General features: G+C 40.2%; 1 protein-coding gene across 1 annotated transcript in view; it reads right to left on the bottom strand.

Annotated features, from left to right (window-relative positions):
* The window catches only part of LOC150085088 (uncharacterized), a 159,301-nt gene that overhangs the window by 50,947 nt on the left and 89,792 nt on the right, over positions 1-18,562 (bottom strand). Inside the window, exon 8 of the mRNA XM_090376459.1 lies at positions 5,908-5,969. Within this exon, the coding sequence (XP_090232585.1) occupies positions 5,908-5,969 (62 nt within the window). The remainder of the gene's footprint in view (positions 1-5,907; positions 5,970-18,562) is intronic.

Below are 18,562 nucleotides of genomic sequence, written 5' to 3'. Positions count from 1 at the left end.
CTTTTATTTTCAGAAGAGGGGACTTTAACAGTTTAAGGCACTATGTGGCATTTATTAATTGGGCGGATTGCAGAGTGAAGGCAAATACACTTGAATTATGGAATACGATGAAAGAAAAAAATCACAGAAGCCATGAATGCATACATACCATTAATAAAATATTGCAGGAAGAGGATGCCAAAATGAATGAATGTGGAGTTGACCAGTCAAATATAGCAGAAAAAGATAGCATGGGATAGTTACAGAGCTATGAAAAGTAGTATAGCCTACAACAGCTAAAAGTTGATTTCTAAAAGTACTACAGATAAGGTTAGAGTAGCCAGGAGTGTGTAAGAGTAAACACTGGCTAAGAGAGCAAATAATGGGGACAAGAAATTTTTCATGTATGTAAATACAAGGAAGAAAAAGGCGAATCAGATCTGACCACTGGGTGTGGGAAAGTCTTAGACGACCCAGTTGATGTTGCAGATGAATTGAACAGGTACTTTGCCTCTATCTTTACTGAAGAAAGACCCTTCATGCTGAGAAGAGGCTGTACAAGTAAGGCTAAGTCATATGAAATTAGTAATTTCGAAATTACAGATGACTGTTTATTAGAAAAACATTCAAGCATAAAGGCAAGTAAGGCTGCTGCACCTGATGGCATATACCCAGTAATTTTGAGGAATGCTACCGGGGGGGGTGTAATGAACTATACCATTGAAGTTAATTATGAGGGCATCTTTGGACTCAGGAGAGATTCCTTTGGATTAGTGAAGTGCTGACGTAACACCAATACATAAAGGAGGTTCTAAAAGTGAAGTCGTTAACTACAGACCAGTTAGTCTGACTTCGGTGGTAGGGAAAATCTTAAGAGGCAATAATTAAAAGTGCAATCCAGGGACATTTTGATAAATATGGCATTCTGAACAGCACGCAACATAGTTTTATTAAAGGAAAATCATGTTTAACTTAGTAGACTATTTTGACATTGCTATTCATGAGCTGGAGGTAGGGAACAATTTAGATATAGTTTATTTGGATTTTAGCAAGTGTTTGACTCGGTCCTTCATCATATTCCTTCAGCTTGAATATGTTGGGATTACTGGAAAATTCAAAGATGGATCTCTGGGTAGCTGCAAGGCAGAAAGCAAGGATCAGTTCTTGGACCACTGTTTTTTTTTTTTCATAAATGACATCAAGAATGTGATAGATGACTTGAAGTCAAAATTTGCAGATGATGTAAAGATTGGTTGAGTAGTTAATGGTCAATACCAAGCAGTGCTCCTTCAGGATGACTTGAACAGGCTGCAAGAAAAGTCAGAAAAATGGAAGCTATGTTTTAATTCAGCAAAATGCAACGTCTTACACTTTGGAAATGGCAACCCCAAAATGAATTATGCACTTGGTTGGGGGTTGGATTAAAAACAGTAGAGGAAGAACAGGATCTGGGATCTTACTATACTTGGTTTCAGAAATTTTTTTTTTTAATTAAACAAAGTAATCACAAGTTACAGGGCCATATTTCATTCATATTTCAAATTTCATTGTAGATGTTGATATATTTCTAATTATCAGTAATAAAGTGTATGTAAAACTCTATATATGCTTTATTTGGGTAATAACAGTAGTGAATTTAAAAAAACACATTTTGAATAATCTGATATTGAACTAACAAAGATACACTATATGCACGAGTATTATTATTATTATGACTTTTTTTATCCTTATGGCATTTTTTACATCCCATGAGAGATACTGGAACCAAGTGCAGGGGGGGTGGCTGGTTTTTTCTGGTTACTATTATTACTTTTGGTCAAGGAACTTTCTGACTATCCTACAGGTGTTTGGGATTTCGGCTTTCTGGAGTTCCATGTATGTGGTCTCTGGGAGGTCTATTGCTGCTAGGTGCTTATGGAGGCTCTTTGGCAACATGTTGGTAGTTGACAATGTGATTGAAACTGCCATTACTTGTTCCACATGCCACATTTCTTTGACTTCCTGTCTTAGGTCTTTGTACTTCCTGGTCTTTTCATCATAGGTTTTCTTGAGGTTGCAGTGTTGGGTACCAATATGCCCATCAGGTAAGTAGCCAGTTCCTACTTGTCAATGTAGGAATTGGCTACTTAGAGGGGAACAGGTATCCTGTGTGTTATCAGACACTCAGCCTAAAACACTGATGGATCCAATATCTCTCTATTACAGAAGATTTAGGAGAAGTCCGGTTGGCCTGCCTCCCTAAAATCCACTCATACACACCTTCTCGATGGTAAGCCCTGTTACGTCACTTAGATGGTAACGAACGTGTAGAGTGGTTCTCTTCAAGACGCCTGGTCAGCGTGAAGAGGAAAAGACCAAACCCTCCAGCATATGACAGCACGACAAAAGAAATGACCCTGCAGTCCCCAGCAGCTTTCACTCTCCCTCTTACGGCAGTGAGAGGATCAGAGTGGAAGCAGAGGGTGCTAAGAATCTCTGGGTACGACCAGGCTGCCATGCACAGAAACTGAACTTGGCCTGTTATAACGTAAGATCACTCATCGGTGAAGACAGGATATTAGAGCTGGAAAAGGAATTAGAAAATGTGAATTGGAATATCATCGGTTTGGCTGAAACAAGAAGAAGAAATGAATCACTTATAAGTTTATCAAGTGGAAATCTGCTGTACACCAATGTGGAAACAGTGAAAGGAGTGAAGGTGGAGTTGGGTTTCTGGTCCATAAAGATTTTAAAAACAACATTTTGGAATTCAAAAGTACATCACCAAGGGTGTCAAGACTAATACTCAAGATTTCTAAGAGGTACAAGCTAAAGATTATAATGATTAATGCACCAACATCGAGCCATGATGATGAAGAGGTTGAAGAAATGTACACCGAAATTGGGTCTTCTAGATGAGCAGAAAACCCACTAAACTATTATTATGGGGGACTTCAATGCTAAGGTTGGAAAAAGGCAAAACAGCACAGAAAGAGGAACTATAGGAAATTTTGGAATTGGTGAAAGAAATAAAAAAGGTGAAAGACTTGTGGAATTTGCAGAATCTCAAGGACTGTCAGTAATGAACACTTTTTTCAAGAAAAGGGTGAAAAGAAAGTGGACATGGAAGAGTCCAAATGGATTAACAACTAATGAAATCGACTTCATCCTCACTAACAGAAAATATATTGTGAATGATGCTACAGTCCTGAATAAGGTAAATGTTGGAAGTGATCACAGAATGGTAAGATGTACACTTGATATACATCAAGTGTACATCTTACCATTCTGTGAGATGTACACTTGATATAGATGAAGGAAAGAAAAAAACTGACTCAAGTAAATAATACAAAGGTCTTTGAGATAACAGAAGAGGAGAAAAAAGCAGTATGTACTGGAACTTAAGAACAAGTTTGAGCTTCTGCAGACTGCTCAGGACCAAGATATCAATGAGGAATACTACAACTTTCTGAAAGTGATAAAGCCCAAGAAACCTATAGGGAAAAAGAAATCAGTCAAGAAACACTTGTCATGATGAACCGAAGACGACAAATGAAGACAAGAAAAACACTGACAGGGAGAAAACTGAGTATACTGAGTTATGCAAAGCCATTAGAAAGAGACTCAGAGAGGACATAAGAAAATTTAACACAAGAAAAGTAGAACAAACATTAAGGGAAAACAAAGGATTTAAATCAGCAGCCATGAGCATTAATACAGAAAGACAAATGATACTGAAATTGAAGAATAGCGATGGTGTACTTATAAATAGCAGAGAAGGCATAATTCAAATAGCAGAAGACTACTATAGAGAATTATACAAGGAGCGAAGGAATGATGCCAGCAGTGGGAAAGATGGATTGCAAAGTAGCAACACATACGACATACCCAATATTCTTGCTGATGAGGTACAACATGCATTGAAGAAAATGAAGAATCAGAAAGCCCCGGGGGAAAATGAAGTTACTGTAGAGTTGTTAAAATTGGGAGGAAGAGACATAACACAAAAACTGGCAAGGCTCTTCACAAAGTGCATTAGAAAAGGTGTGACACCTAAGCAGTGGAATAATGCAATCATAGTTTTGCTGCATAAGAAAGGAGATAAATCATAAATTGGAAATTATAGACCAATTAGCTTGTTATCCCACATCTACAAGTTGTTCACAAGGGTCATTACTAACAGATTAGAAAGAATACTTGATGAGAATCAACCGAAAGAGCAAGCTGGCTTTAGGACAGGATTCTCAACTATGGATCACCTTCACGTAATATCACAGCTAATGGATAAAGCAAAAGAATATAAAACACCATTATGCCTGGCATTTGTGGATTATGAAAAGGCATTTGACTCCATACAGCATAAGGCAATGTTTCGGGCACTGGAAAGACAAGGCATAGATACCCCATATATTATGATTTTGAAGAAAATATATGACAGTGCTACCTCCTTTATTAGACTAGACAAAGACAGTAGGAAATTTAAAATCTAGAAAGAAGTTCGACAAGGAGACACAATATCTCCAAAGCTGTTTACTGCTGCCCTTGAGGAAGCTTTCAGAATATTAGACTGGTCGCAGAAAGGAGTCAATGTGAACAGAGAGTACCTAAACCATTTACGATTTACAGATGACATTGTGGTCATAAGCCACGATCCCAAAGAATTACAGGAAAATCTTAATCAGTTATGCAGAGTTAGTAAGGATTTCGGACTAAAGATGAATATGGATAAAACAATATGAAACTAAAGATGAATATGGATAAAGTAATGATGAACAAGTATACCACAGAAAGGGAAATTATGATTGAAGGAGCAGTAATTGAAAAGGTGGAGTCATATACTTATCTGGGACAAGTTATTAGCTGTAATAATGATAAATGGCTGGAAGCCAAGAGAAGAATAAATTTTGGATGGATAGCATTCAGGAAATATAGTCACATACTGAAGAGCAATATCCCAGTTTGCCTGAAACGTAAAATAATGAACCAATGTATACTCCCCACCATGACTTATGGAAGTGAAACTTGGGCACTCACCAAAAGAATGGAAGAGAAGCTGAGAACTACACAACGAAGAATGAAACAAATTATATTGGGAATCAGACTGTTACATAAGAAGAGAAACACATGGATTAGGCAGCAAACTCAAGTAAAGGACATTCTTATCAAAACTAAAGAAATAAAATGGTCTTGGGCAGGACACATAGCTCGAAGACATGATGACAGATGGACTAAGAAAATAACAGAATGGTACCCAAGAGGAGCTAGAAGAAAACCTGGAAGACAAAGGCGGAGATGGATAGATGAAATCCATGAGTTTTTGGGTAGTAAATGGATGGCCAGTGCTCAAAACAGAAGGAACTGGAAAGTTGCTGGAGAGGCCTTCATCCTGCAGTGGAATGAAAATGGCTGATGATGATGATGACTTATCAATGAGGGTTATGTCTCATCTGTTGTGCAGGATCATCTTGTCCATTATTATGGCATGGTATCAGTATAGTTTGTAAGTATCTGTAGTATGGCCTGGGATTCATGTGTAATACAGTACACTTTCGTTGAAAGCCGACCGGGCTAGCCGAGTGGGTAAAGTACCTGCCCGGCAACCCAAAGGTCGCGGGTTCGATTCCCGCCTCGGGCTTGGATCAAAGTACTGCAAAAACCTTGGGAGGTGCATTATGGCCACAGAAGCCGATGCGCCAACAACTACCAAATCAAAAAAAAAAAAAAAAAAAACTTTCGTTGATCAACTTTTTTTATTATTATTAAAGGCTCTTCCTCAAAACTGAAGGATCAATGCTTGCCATCCGAGACCAGTCAACATCAGGAACTATAGAAAATATATTGCCAATATCACTGCAAAACTTTATAAAGTGATTTACAAATATTTAAAAAAAAGGTTTATTTTAACTGATATCCTTGAAAAGTAATAATATATTTTAATTTCACACTCACTTCTGCTTGCAGTTCAGAAGCACTGTAATTGCCAAGGGTCTTTATTTCTGTCTCTCTTGATGCTGAAACAGCATCCAAAATATAAACTATTAAAAATACAAAAGGCTTCAAAAGCAGGCGAGTTAATGCAAATTAAGTAAAATATTATCCTAAATGAGACAGCTTTTGCTTATCAAATTTTTGTTCTGCCAAAAGTTAAAATAAAACTTAACAAAAAAAAAAAAATCATCAAAGAAAAATCAACAAAGAAAAAAACATGGGATTGTTTGCAGATTAAGTTATGGATGTGTTTGATATCAAGCATATCCATAACTTAATGTTCAATATATCTTATTAATACCTCATTAAAATATATAATTGTATGGTACGGTTAGTATTAAAATGGCTAAATTATTCAAGAAAAAAACTTGAATTCCCTCTCTAATTATTCAATTCTGCTCTAAACTTTATCAAAGTCTACACATCAGCTGCTGTGGCAGATAATTTATTCCAATTATCTATAACATGCTGCTTGAAGAAACAGATGGGTTTGACAAAATCCATTCATTTGAAAGTTCTACATTCAAATCCCATCAAGGAGAGAAGGAATATCTCCAAGTAAGGCTGATTTAGCCAGCCGTAGGAAGAAGCATAGGGTGCAAATTTGAGCTTCTGCTTTTCCATTAAAAAGCTAGTCTATAAACTATGTCCATACAGAACAGTCTGTATATGTGCAGAAACATATGTGCATGCACAGCTATCACTAAAATATGAACATCTATTAATCTCGCTCTTAAATGAATGATTAAATCATTCACAGATTAAATCCATCAAATTATAGCTTAATTTACAAAATACACCAAAAATATTATAAACAGCTTAATTTATTATATTTAGTATTAGAATGGCTAAATTATGCAAGAAACCTTTTCTCTACCTGTAATTAAAAAAAAATAATAATAAAAAATGCATCTTTACTTTTCCCAGCACCAAACTAGTGCCATCTACTTCCACACTGAATTTATCAAACACTCTGCCTCTGTCACCATCAGTCAAACTTCATGAAATGATTGCAGAACAGATGTGTGAAGCTTTGCTTTCAGCCAGACATGACAGGTGTGGGAACAAACTTCCATCTTGGTGTGTGAGTGGGTAGTTTGAATAAATTTAAGGAAGAACTGGAAAAATTATTAGAAGGGATGGGGAGGTGCCTCCATAGCCAGATGGGCAGGATCAGCAATGCATAGCACACGCTTCTTGATTAGACTGGGGTTCGAGCCTGTGACCACCAAATACGGAGGATGCGGAAAGGTCAGGGAATGACCACCGCATATCCCCGGAGCAATATGGCCTTAGTTGCTAGTGCTCCTAAAAACCAAATAACAACAAGGGATGGGGAGATGAGGTAGATAGATTTTTTTTTTTTTTTTTGGCTGATGGGTTTGGGTTTGGGTTTTTTGGTTTTATTGGCGCATCAGCTACTAAGGCTATAATGCGCCAAGACCAGGTCATTTATAAACGAAAATTTTTAAACTTTCAGTGACCTAATTAGTTAGGTCACTATGTCAAAATATATAACAAATATATAAAAGAAAAATGTAAAAATTTTATATATGAGTAAAAATATTTATTAATTTTAAAAAGATAAAAACAGCAGACACGTTGTCATTGTCAGATAAAATCTGACTGAGTGTATAAGGCTCAGTCAGATGGTTAAAAGCGGTAGGACGGATATTGCTAAAATCTGAACATTCGACTAAAATGTGTCTGATTGATAAAACTGTGCCACAAGACTCACACATAGGAGGGTCATCCGCCCTCAGCAAAAAAGAATGTGTCAAATGACAATGTCCTATGCGGGTCCGGGCAAGAACAACTTCCTCCTTACGATTCCTGCGCAGACTAGACTGCCACGGTTCAATTACAGGCTTTATACGATGCAATTTATTTCCGGTCTGTCTATTCCACGAGTCCTGCCATTGGGAATGTAACTTTTGATGTACTATTTGCCTGTAGTCTGTATAGGGGACTAACAGGCAGCGGTTATTATGGGGAATTGCTGATTTGGCTGCGGCGTCAGCCAAATCATTTCCCCTAATCCCAATATGGCTGGGAATCCAGCAGAAGCGGATGTCATATTCGCGTTCATGGAGAACGTGAATCTTCTGCTGAATGCTAGACAGAACTGGATGAGGATTATATCTCACAGATATTAGAGCCTGTAACATGCTAAGAGAGTCAGAATATAAAATGAACCGTTGGTATTGGTATTTACTAATATGATCCAAGGCCAACTCTACAGCGCGCAGCTCTGCAGTAAATATGCTGCATTCAGAGGGGATCTGCTCTGATATAGTGCTGTCTGTAAAGACAGCAGCAGATCCCACATATGATTCCGACTTCGAACCGTCTGTGTAGACTGGCGCGAAGTCAGAATATTCAGTTCGGTGTGCTGAATGAAGCTGCAGGTAGACACATGATGGAGTGTCCGACTTTACCCAGTTTCTAAGCGACAAGTCGCATGCCGGGACACGAGCATGCCAGGGTGGAAAGGGTTGCTTTGATGTTCGGGCAACCTTGTCTACCTTGATATCAAGTTCTTTGAGTAGCTCTTGGATACGAATACCAAAAGGACGATTGGCAGTCTTTCGAGTATTGTATAAATTTTCCCATCGTGGCTCAAAAACGAATGGCCACGTAGGATGGTCTGGCAGGGATTTCAGTTTTAAGGCGTACTTTAGAGACAACTGCTTACGTCGAAGTGATAACGGTGGTTCGTTTGCTTCGACGTATAAGCTCTGGACAGGAGATGTTCGAAATGCTCCAGTAGCGATGCGTATAGCCTGATGATGGACGGGGTCCAGCCACCGCAGGACACTGTCTCGGGCTGAGGAATATACCTGGGACCCATAATCTAGTTTGGATCGCACTAGTGCACGGTAAAGCCGAAGAATGGTACATCGGTCTGCTCCCCAAGATGTAGAGGAGAGCGAGCGGAGAATATTAAGTCCACGTGTGCACTTGGTGCGGAGTTCACGAATGTGATCCAAAAAAGTTAGTTTTTTATCGAATATGAGTCCCAAGAATTTTGTGTTTGCTGCTACTGGAATTGCATTTTGTCCGAGCCTTAATTCGGGTTCAGGATGAAGATTACGCTTGCGACAAAAGTGTACGCAAACGGTCTTCTCCGGCGAGAACCTGAAGCCATTTGCAAGTGCCCAGCAATTCAGACTATCAATGGCTTTCTGCAGTTGTCTTTCAATTACCCTCATGTTGCACGACTGGCAAAAAATGCTAAAGTCATCAACATAGAGGGCACTGTTTACAGTCGGAGGAAGTTGTTCTGTGATGGAATTTATTTTTATGGCAAAAAGCGTGACACTTAATACTGATCCTTGTGGTACTCCCTCCTCTTGGCTAAAGGAGCGAGAGAGTGAGGATCCCACACGAACTTGGAACGATCGATTAGCTAAAAAGTTTTGAATAAAAAAAGGCAGATGCCCTCTTAGGCCTAGGCTATGTATGTCTTTTAAAATGCCAAATCTCCAAGTTGTGTCATACGCTTTTTCCATGTCAAAGAACACCGACACCAAGTGTTCCCGTTTTAGGAAAGCATCCCGGATGGATGCTTCCATTCTAATAAGATGGTCCAAAGTGGACCGGTTCCGTCGGAAGCCGCACTGGATGTTGGAGAGAAGGTCATTTGATTCTAAATACCATATTAAACGAGAATTGACCATTCTCTCCAGGATTTTGCACAAACAGCTAGTCAGAGCAATAGGACGATAATTGGTGGTGACTTTTGGATCCTTTCCTGGCTTAGGAAAGGCAAGAACGATTGCCTTTCGCCAGGAGTCCGGAAACTGCCCTTCAGTAAAGATTCTGTTATACAGAAGGAGCAGACAATCCATAGATGTTGGTAGAAGATTTTTAATCATTTCATAATGGATGCCATCTGGTCCAACGGCACTTGCTTTGGAAAGAGTGAGCGCTCTGTTCAGTTCCTCTATAGTGAATGCCCCGTTGTAGGGATAGAGGCCCTTGGTCTTAAAATTAAGTGCTTGCCTTTCCAGTTTGTGTTTAAGGACCAGGAACTCTGGGGAATACGAAGATGTTGCAGAGATCTTAAAGAATGTTTCCCCAAGAGCATTGGCTATTGCAGTTGGATCTGCAATAGCGCATCCATTATAATCTAGGATTGAAGAAGGGTGGGATGTATATTTTCCCTTCATTTTCCGGATTTTATCCCAGACTACCTTAGAGTTGGTAGACTGGTTAATAGATGATGTAAAACGGATCCACGATTCCTTTTGACTCTGACGACGGATGTAACGTGCTTTGGCTCGTGCACGTTTGAAGGCTATAAGGTTGTTCGTGGTGGGATATCGGCGAAATATCCCCCACGCTTTGTTTTGAGCCTTTTTTGCTGCTGTGCATTGTGAATTCCACCAAGGTTTGGGAAATGGTGGAAACCGGGCTGATGTTTTTGGGACAGCTTTAGCAGCTGCTTGGACGATGATTTCTGTGATGTACTGTACTGCGTCATTGATCGGCTCTTGACTGACTGTGCTAAGATCGAAATTTGCCTGTTGTTGGAAGGCAGTCCAGTCAGCCTGATCAATCTTCCACCGTGGTAACCTAAAAGGAAGACATGGTCTCCCACTGTGTAACAAGGTTATCACAGGGAAGTGATCGCTTCCGTATGGATTCTCCTCCACTTCCCAGGTGAGTGAAGGGAGTAGAGAAGGGGAGCAGATAGAAAGATCAATGGCAGAAAAAGTACGGGTAGGCATATGGAAGAAGGTGTTTTTTCCAGTATTTAGAAGGGAAAGGTCATTGTCATTGAGCATACGCTCAATGACTCGTCCCCTTCCGTTGACGTTAGCACTACCCCACAGGGTGTTATGTCCATTAAAATCCCCGAGAAGTAAGAAAGGGGGAGGCAGCTGCGTGAGAAGATCATCAAGGTCTGCCTGGGAGATGTCAGTCCCAGGTGGCAAATAGATAGAGCACACAGTTAATAAAAATCCCACCGTAAGGCGAATTGCAACAGCCTCTATTCTAGTTGTAATTAGCAGGGGCTGCACTGGGGTCTGGTTACCCACAAGGATAGCCACTCCCCCATGTACAGAGCCGTCCGCAATTCTATCCTTTCGAAAAACTGTGATGTTATGCATGGTGGGATCATCATTTGCCTTTAGATATGTCTCCTGCAAGCAAAAGCAAACTGGCTCGTGCTTTTGCAGGAGGGCCTTGATGTCATCTATATTTCGCCGGAATCCACGACAATTCCATTGTAGGAATTTAGCCATTATTTTGGCTTGGTGGGTCCATCAGGCGGCTTCCGAGGTGCTGAGGGCTTACTTTTATCAGTCTTGGATTTATCTTTTTTGGGGAAGAATGGACGCTGTCCCGTGTCCATTTCCTCCTCCGCAAAGAGTTCCAAGACTGAATCATCGGGTACCTCCTTCTGCTCTACATCCATCTTTTCTTGGGAACTAGGGGGGACTTCCCCTTTCTTATTCTTTTCTTTCGTATCTACTTTTGTAATTTGTGGAGCATTAGGAGGTACCGATATAGGAGTGGCAGCTGACTGGTCCTTTTGTGCAGGTTTTTGTGAACTTAATAAATACCGCGCGATGGGAGTGAAAGACTCCTTTGGAGGAATGGTCATGTCCGTCTGAGTTCCGACGGAACATCTCCCTGCTACCTTCTGGGCGTAGGTAGGTCTGTTGATATTCAGGGGTTTGACCGATTTCCTTGCCTCCTGGTATGATATATTTAGCTCTGCCTTCAGCCGTTGAATTTCTTTTTCTTCTTTCCACCTCTGGCATGCTCGTGAATAGGCCGGGTGTTCGCCTTCACAGTTAATACAGGTGGGTTTTGCGGCTGAACATGCTGTTGTTTCGTGGTCCTTTGCACCGCATCGAGCGCATGCAAGGACTCCACGGCAGGCCATTTGAGAATGTCCATACTTCTGACATTTAAAACACCGTAAAGGGTTCGGAATGTATGGACGTACTGGACAGTTGATGTATCCAGCTTTGATCTCATCAGGAGGTTTTGGAGAGTTAAAAGTCAGGATAACACTCCTGGTTTTAACAATTTTCCCATCCCTTCGCGCAGTGATTCTCTTGACGGCAGTAACTCCCTGTGGTTTTAGTTCGGAGCAGATTTCCTCCTCGGTGACGTCGAGAAGGTCCCACTCCGAAATGACACCTCTCGATGAATTGAGTGTTCTGTGTGGTGTCACCGTTACAGGGATTCCTCCGATTGATGTTGTTCGGAGTAGATGTTCAGATTGCCGGTCATTTTTAGTTTCAATTAAAAGGTCTCCAGAACGAAGCCTCTTAACTGATTTGGGTGAACCTGCTACCCCGTCTAACCCTTTTTGTATGAAAAAGGGCGACATTTTACCAATTGGTGTCTCATTGGTAGAATGCATAATTAGGAACCTTGGGACTGGCCCTGATGGTACTTCGGTTCTCTGCCTCTTTGTAGCAATAATGCTATCTGCCTCTCCGTCATTATTTTCAGATAGGGACCGGGTTGGGGCCCCTGAAGGAATACGTTTATCAGGATTCATGGAGTTTATTAAAGTGTTCAGTGCCCGGGCTCCCCACCCACCACGGAGCCCAAAGGGACGCCCACTACCCGGCATGCAATAAATGCGCTCGGGAGTGGGACGCCAGGGCTACCCAGACACTATACCCGCACCGCCGCCAGCCTGAATCCTGTCCCTCGGACCATGAGGGTAGGGGCGTGGCATTGACACGGTTGACCCTCGCAGGCGAACCTACTAGCCGATTGATCCTAGCCGGGCCTTCCAGGACCACCCGTCTTGTCGAAGCAGGGGCCAAAGTGGTGTATTGAAGCTGGGCCCCTCAACCACCAGGATCCCCCTTTCCGAATTTCCACGGGTCGCAGCGCACGGCAAACACGCCGGATTCCATTGATGTAAGCCCGGAACCTAGGCTGTGGGCGTTGGATCCCAGTGATGCTAGTCTGGAAGTCCAGCAGCGTCACTGGGAGGTCCCCTCACCACGTACAGGTGCCCACGTCGAGGGGTTTTGGCTGATGCTGTATAACTTTGATTGCTTCCACTACCAATACTAAATACACTTATTACACCCTAAGATTTTATCCTTACTAACTGTGAAAATACACCTCCATTCAAATCAACCCCCCTTCCTTTGGGACTGGGATGTTATACACCTATACACCTCCAACACCTAACCTTACCATCCTATGAGAGGCAAGCTCACCAGGGTGGCCATCAAGTACAAGACTAAAGTATATTCTCAGGGGAAGAAATAGGAAGTTAAAACTCAATGCCCCCATCCCCCAAGATGCTGGAAATCAAAGTATGTTGTCTACAAGGCCATTTGCCAATGTAGTAAGACAAACTGTACAGAAAATTAAAAGCCTAAATCAAGGAGCAGGTAGACCAAACAGGGCACAGCAATATAACCTCCAGTAATATAACCTTTCACAGGATCTGAGAAGGCCATATCTTCAATTTACAAGCTTCCAGAATCCTAGCATTAGAAAAATTACCAGAAGTAAGACTTCATTGAAGAATTTAAGATTATAATATTAGGATTTTTTAAATTATAGTAAGTAGCCATATGGTGCAAGTAAGCCCAATGCATTCACTGCAACAGCCAAAAAACTTAACCCTTTGCAATCCAGCATTATTTTCACTGTCTTCCTGTGCAGTCCAGCTCTATCAATCAAACAAAGGACTAGTTGAAATATTATTCATCTTCAAGTTTACGTGAGCTAATATATAAAGCAGCATGACAAAACAGTTTAAAAGCTCTAATGCAATATTTCTTCATGGAAGAAATATTCACAAAACCATCCATCCAGATAATTGAAAATGTTATTTATTTTAAAGCCCCACATTGAACTTGAGGACAGAAAAAAATGCCACTTGCCAACTATTGAATATAAACAACAATTTAGTTTTAAAAATTGTTTTTTATTATCATTATTATTAGTGGAATATGCTGCAAGGAAGCAAGCTTAAAAAGCATTAACTAAAAAAAAAATCCCACATCACTTGTATAACTCCCCTCCAATAACTTGTCCAGTCATTCTTTGAATTTATTCAAATTGCCCACCTCTACAACACCAGATGAAAGTTTATTACAACAGTCAACCACCTGCTGGCTGAAGCAAACCTCCTCACATCCATCCTCCAACCATCCTCAATTTTAATTTATGTCCCTCTTATATGTGTAGCCTGAGGAAGAAGGCTATCATTCAGCTTGCTCAATCCATTCAAGGACTTAAAAACCTCGATCAGATCACCTTACAAGCGCCTAGTCTCAAGACAGTGCAATTTGTAGAACTGAAGCCTGTCTTGGTAAGACCATTCTTTCATTCCTTCACCAATCTTGTTGCCATTCTCTGCACCCATTCCAGCAAATCTACATCTTTCCTAAAATGAGGGCCTCCAGACCATCTATGAAATACTCAAGGTGCAGCCTAACCATTGCCTTATACAATGGGATAATCACACCCTTGTCCCTGCTATCCAAATTCCTGTATATCATAGACAAAACCCCATCAGCTGTCCTGGCAGCCTGTCTGCATTGCTTAGAAAACGTCATATCTGAATCACAGTTGGTATGTTAATCCGGGACTATTGCAAGGTACTGCCCATATGCACTACCTTACATTTGTCAATGTTAAACTTCAACTGCCACCTCCAGCCCACCAGCCTAATTTGTTTAGATACTGTTGCAGCAGCTTATCATGATTATTATCATTAACCACTCTGCCAATCTTTGTATCATCAACAAATCTGGATATTAAAGCCATGATATTGATGAAGGTATACCTTCATCAATATCATTAATAAATACAGAAAACAACAATGGGCCCAGCAATGAACACTTGAGAACTCCACTAATAACATTAGTCTTTGAATAATAACAACCCACTGTCTTCACTCAATCAATCATCCCTTTATCCAGAGCAGTAACTTCCCATAATGTCATACTGCTCCAATTTGTACAGCAGTCTTTTATGTGCAAGAGTGTCAAAAGCTTTCCTGAAACCGAAGTATATTATATCAAAATTATTTTGTGCATCCAGTTGCTTTTTTACTACATTACAACATCCAATCAGATTGGATGGTGCCTTATCAAATCCATGCTGTGATTGCAGTATACCTGCATTCCTGTTTAGATGATCCTGCATTACTCTTTAACCAGACTCCATTATTTTCCCTGGAACAAAAGTTTAGCTAACAGGTCTGTAATTATTCATGTTGTCTTTGATCCCCTCCCCTTTGTAAATTGCAGATATATTTACACATCTTTAGTCCATAGGACCTCTCCTGAATCTAAATACAGACAGTCCTCGAATAACACGTGTTTAAACTACACGAATTCGACCATACATGATTTATAAATAGGGGAACAATATCTCATATAACACGAACCGAATTAGCTTATGCACGATTCGCCTTTGTGTTTACAAGAAATGGCAGTCGAACGCGGAATCACCCCAACTGAATGCAACACGATAGGAATGAAGAGAAGATTCTGAAAATGTATTTATGTGTTTTATATTAGTGAAGGGGAAACACATTTCACCATAATAACGTAAAAACCAACACAATTCCAGCTATCGGTATAATCGCAAATGCAATTAGATCGAGTTTACTACCAGTTTATAACAGATTCCACTAGCAGAAACGCAACTGGAAATTGTTTTTATTGTTTTATGGTAGTAACCCCTAGAAATGTGCTTTAGTAAAATGTGAGGTGTTAATAGTGTATCTCTGCCTTTACGGTGTTGTTTATTCAGTTGCTACACGTGCGCAGCTTTGTTTATGTGTATCAAGCGTGCCTCCTCGTTTTGTAATTGTGCCTTAATCCCTAAAAATGAGTAAAATACTTAAAAGGTGTGAAAAGGAAGAGTCCTGGTGAAGACACTGCAGATTCAAAGAGAAAAAGAAAAGCAATATCAATAAACAGAGGTGGACTGGGCCAAAAATTCTTACCCGGAAAAATTTAGTGGCCTCATACTATGGTTTACGGCCAAAATCACACCGGCCTCCGGCCCACCGGGGTTTCCCCGGTAAGGCTTATGGCCAGTCCGTCTCTGTCGATAGAGAAAAAAATATGAATTGAATTGTGAAACACTTTGAGCAAAATGAAAGACTATGTGATATTGCACGTGCTACAGACCTAAATGAGGCAAAGCCGAGAATTACAAAGAATGCAGAGAAAATAAAAACAACTTTCATAGCAGGAACAACTCAAAGTGTAATTAAAATCCATTAGATTAAGACACAAAGAATTGGAAGAGATGGAACGGCTGTCATCTGTTTGGATAGAAAATCAAACAAAAAACAAGTTTGCTTACGATAGAAGCAAAAGCATTAGCAGTATTTTATTACGATTATTTATTGTTTGGTAATGTTTTGGTTAGAAGTGTGTGTTCAATCTTGGGTGGTCGGCACCTAACCCTATTTTTCCCATAGGGCCTGTTGTTTATATTGCACGATTTTGCATTGCACGAGGGTTTCTAGGAACACAACTATCGTGCTATACGAGGACTGGCTGTATGCTCTCTTAATTATGGCTAAGAGATTTCTTACCTCCTTTGCTGCCTCCATTAATATAACTGGACAGATTCCATCCACCCCAGGCACTTATGTAATGTTAAGCTTCAAATTCCTCTTCCACTTTCCTCTCAGTTATCACAAAATCATTTAGCTCCTTGTTAGATTCTGATGAACTAGAATTACCCTCAATAAAGAACTCCTCATGTGTGAATGTAGATGCAAAGTACTTATTATTCAGTCTGGCAGCAACCTGGGAAGGATCAACAGTTAAACCATTATCATCAAGTGAACCAATGTGATTTAACCCTTTCCTTTTACTGGTTAATATAAGTAAAGAAGCCTTTGCTGCATTTGTTGACATTCTTTCCCAGACACTTCTCATAATCTTCCTTAGCATTCCTAACCTCCTTGGGAATCTGATTACAGACTAATTTATATCTACCATAGGCTTCTGTATCACCAGATAATTTATATGCAACCTGTGTATTTTTCTTCTCAGCCATAAGTCTCGTCAGTTCATCTGACATCCATTTAGGTCTAAGTCTGGAATGGTATTTCTTAATTGGTATAAGTAGTAGCTTATACAAATACTTCCCTCACTGCTTCTCATTTAGCATTTGCTGCTAGCAATATCATCAGACAGTCCCACTGTATAGAATTTAAAACTGTCTGAGACCACTGTAGTCACCCTATGGAAGCAAAAGTCATTCTCTTTACACTTGACATTAGTTATATATTTAATTAAATTCCACATTAGTACACTGTGATCACTGCCACCCAGTGAATCTTTTACCTGCAGGTTCTTAATGTATGAGGAGTTGCTGCTGATAACCAGATCAAAAGTACTACCTCCTCTTGCTGCCTCTCTAACATGCTGCTGTAGAAAACAGCCATCCAAAAAATTCATAAAAAGTCTTGCTAGTATGCGAGTGACCAACTCAGAAATTCCAGTCAACATCTGGAAAGTTAAAATCCCCCATAATGAGCATTCTGATTTGCTGGCCCACCCTATTTCTCTGTATAGCCTATAACACACTCCTATTCTTAATTTTGTTTTCCCACTGTTTAAATCACACCAAACTGACTCAATGTTGCACTCATCACCCATTTCAACTGAATGCCCTGCCTTAGATTTAATGTGCTTCTTAACTTAGAGCGAGACCCTCCACCTCTTCTGTCCTATCTATCCTTCCTGTACACATTGTACTCCCCATATTCAAATTCCTCATCACTTATGTCTGAGTAACGGCATGTTTCTGCTATTCCTACAATGTCTGCATTTGATGACTTAATCAGTACTTCAAATTCATCAAATTTATTTACAATGCTCCTAGCATTAATTAGTGTAATTCAAGTATACATGCCCATGTTCTTACTCTTAGTTACTCTAACACAGTTCATGTATTTATTTGTTTGTTCAATGGTGATCAAAAGGAGGGCCTGAAGTACCAGACACCTTGCTTTCCAGGCTGCTGCATGTACTAATAATAGCAGTGCAAGAATCACTTTAGCCTCTCCTGCAGCTCTAGTTAAGTTATTAGTCTATGTATACCCCCAAGCTAGCAGTTTCCAACCCACTTATCACCATCTCTATAGCATTAGAATTTAGCATTAGTAGAGGCATGTGATGGAAGAAACCAAGCTTATGCAGCGTCAGCCAAAAAAAAAAAAAAAAAAAAACACGCTCCATTTCAACCCTCCATTCGTTCCAAGTACCTGTCCAGCTCAGCCTTACTTATTTATTTGAGCTATCAACTTCCACAACAAAGGATGGAAGTCTGTTCCACCAACTACCCGCTGGCTAAAGGAAAACTTCCGCACATCTATCCTACATCTGTCTTTCCTCAATTTCAATTTATGCCCTCTCAGGTAATTATTCTGAGCAAGAGGAAGAATCCCATCAGCATTGAGCATTCATACCTAGTCCCCAGACACTGTAATTTACAAAATTTAAGCCTTTCTTCTTAACAGCAACCCTTTGTTCCATTCACCAATCTTGTTGCCCTTCTCTGTACTCGTTCCAGCAGCTCTACATACTTCTTGAAATGAGGCCTACAGACCTGTATAGAGTACTCAAGGTGTGGCCTGACC

The sequence above is a fragment of the Mastigoproctus giganteus genome, chromosome 6 (assembly GCF_048544385.1).
Source record: "Mastigoproctus giganteus isolate SK-2022 chromosome 6, ASM4854438v1, whole genome shotgun sequence".
Lineage (NCBI taxonomy): Eukaryota > Metazoa > Arthropoda > Arachnida > Uropygi > Thelyphonidae > Mastigoproctus > Mastigoproctus giganteus.
Note: the sequence above shows the minus strand (reverse complement) of the source record. Positions and strands in the feature narration are given on the sequence as shown.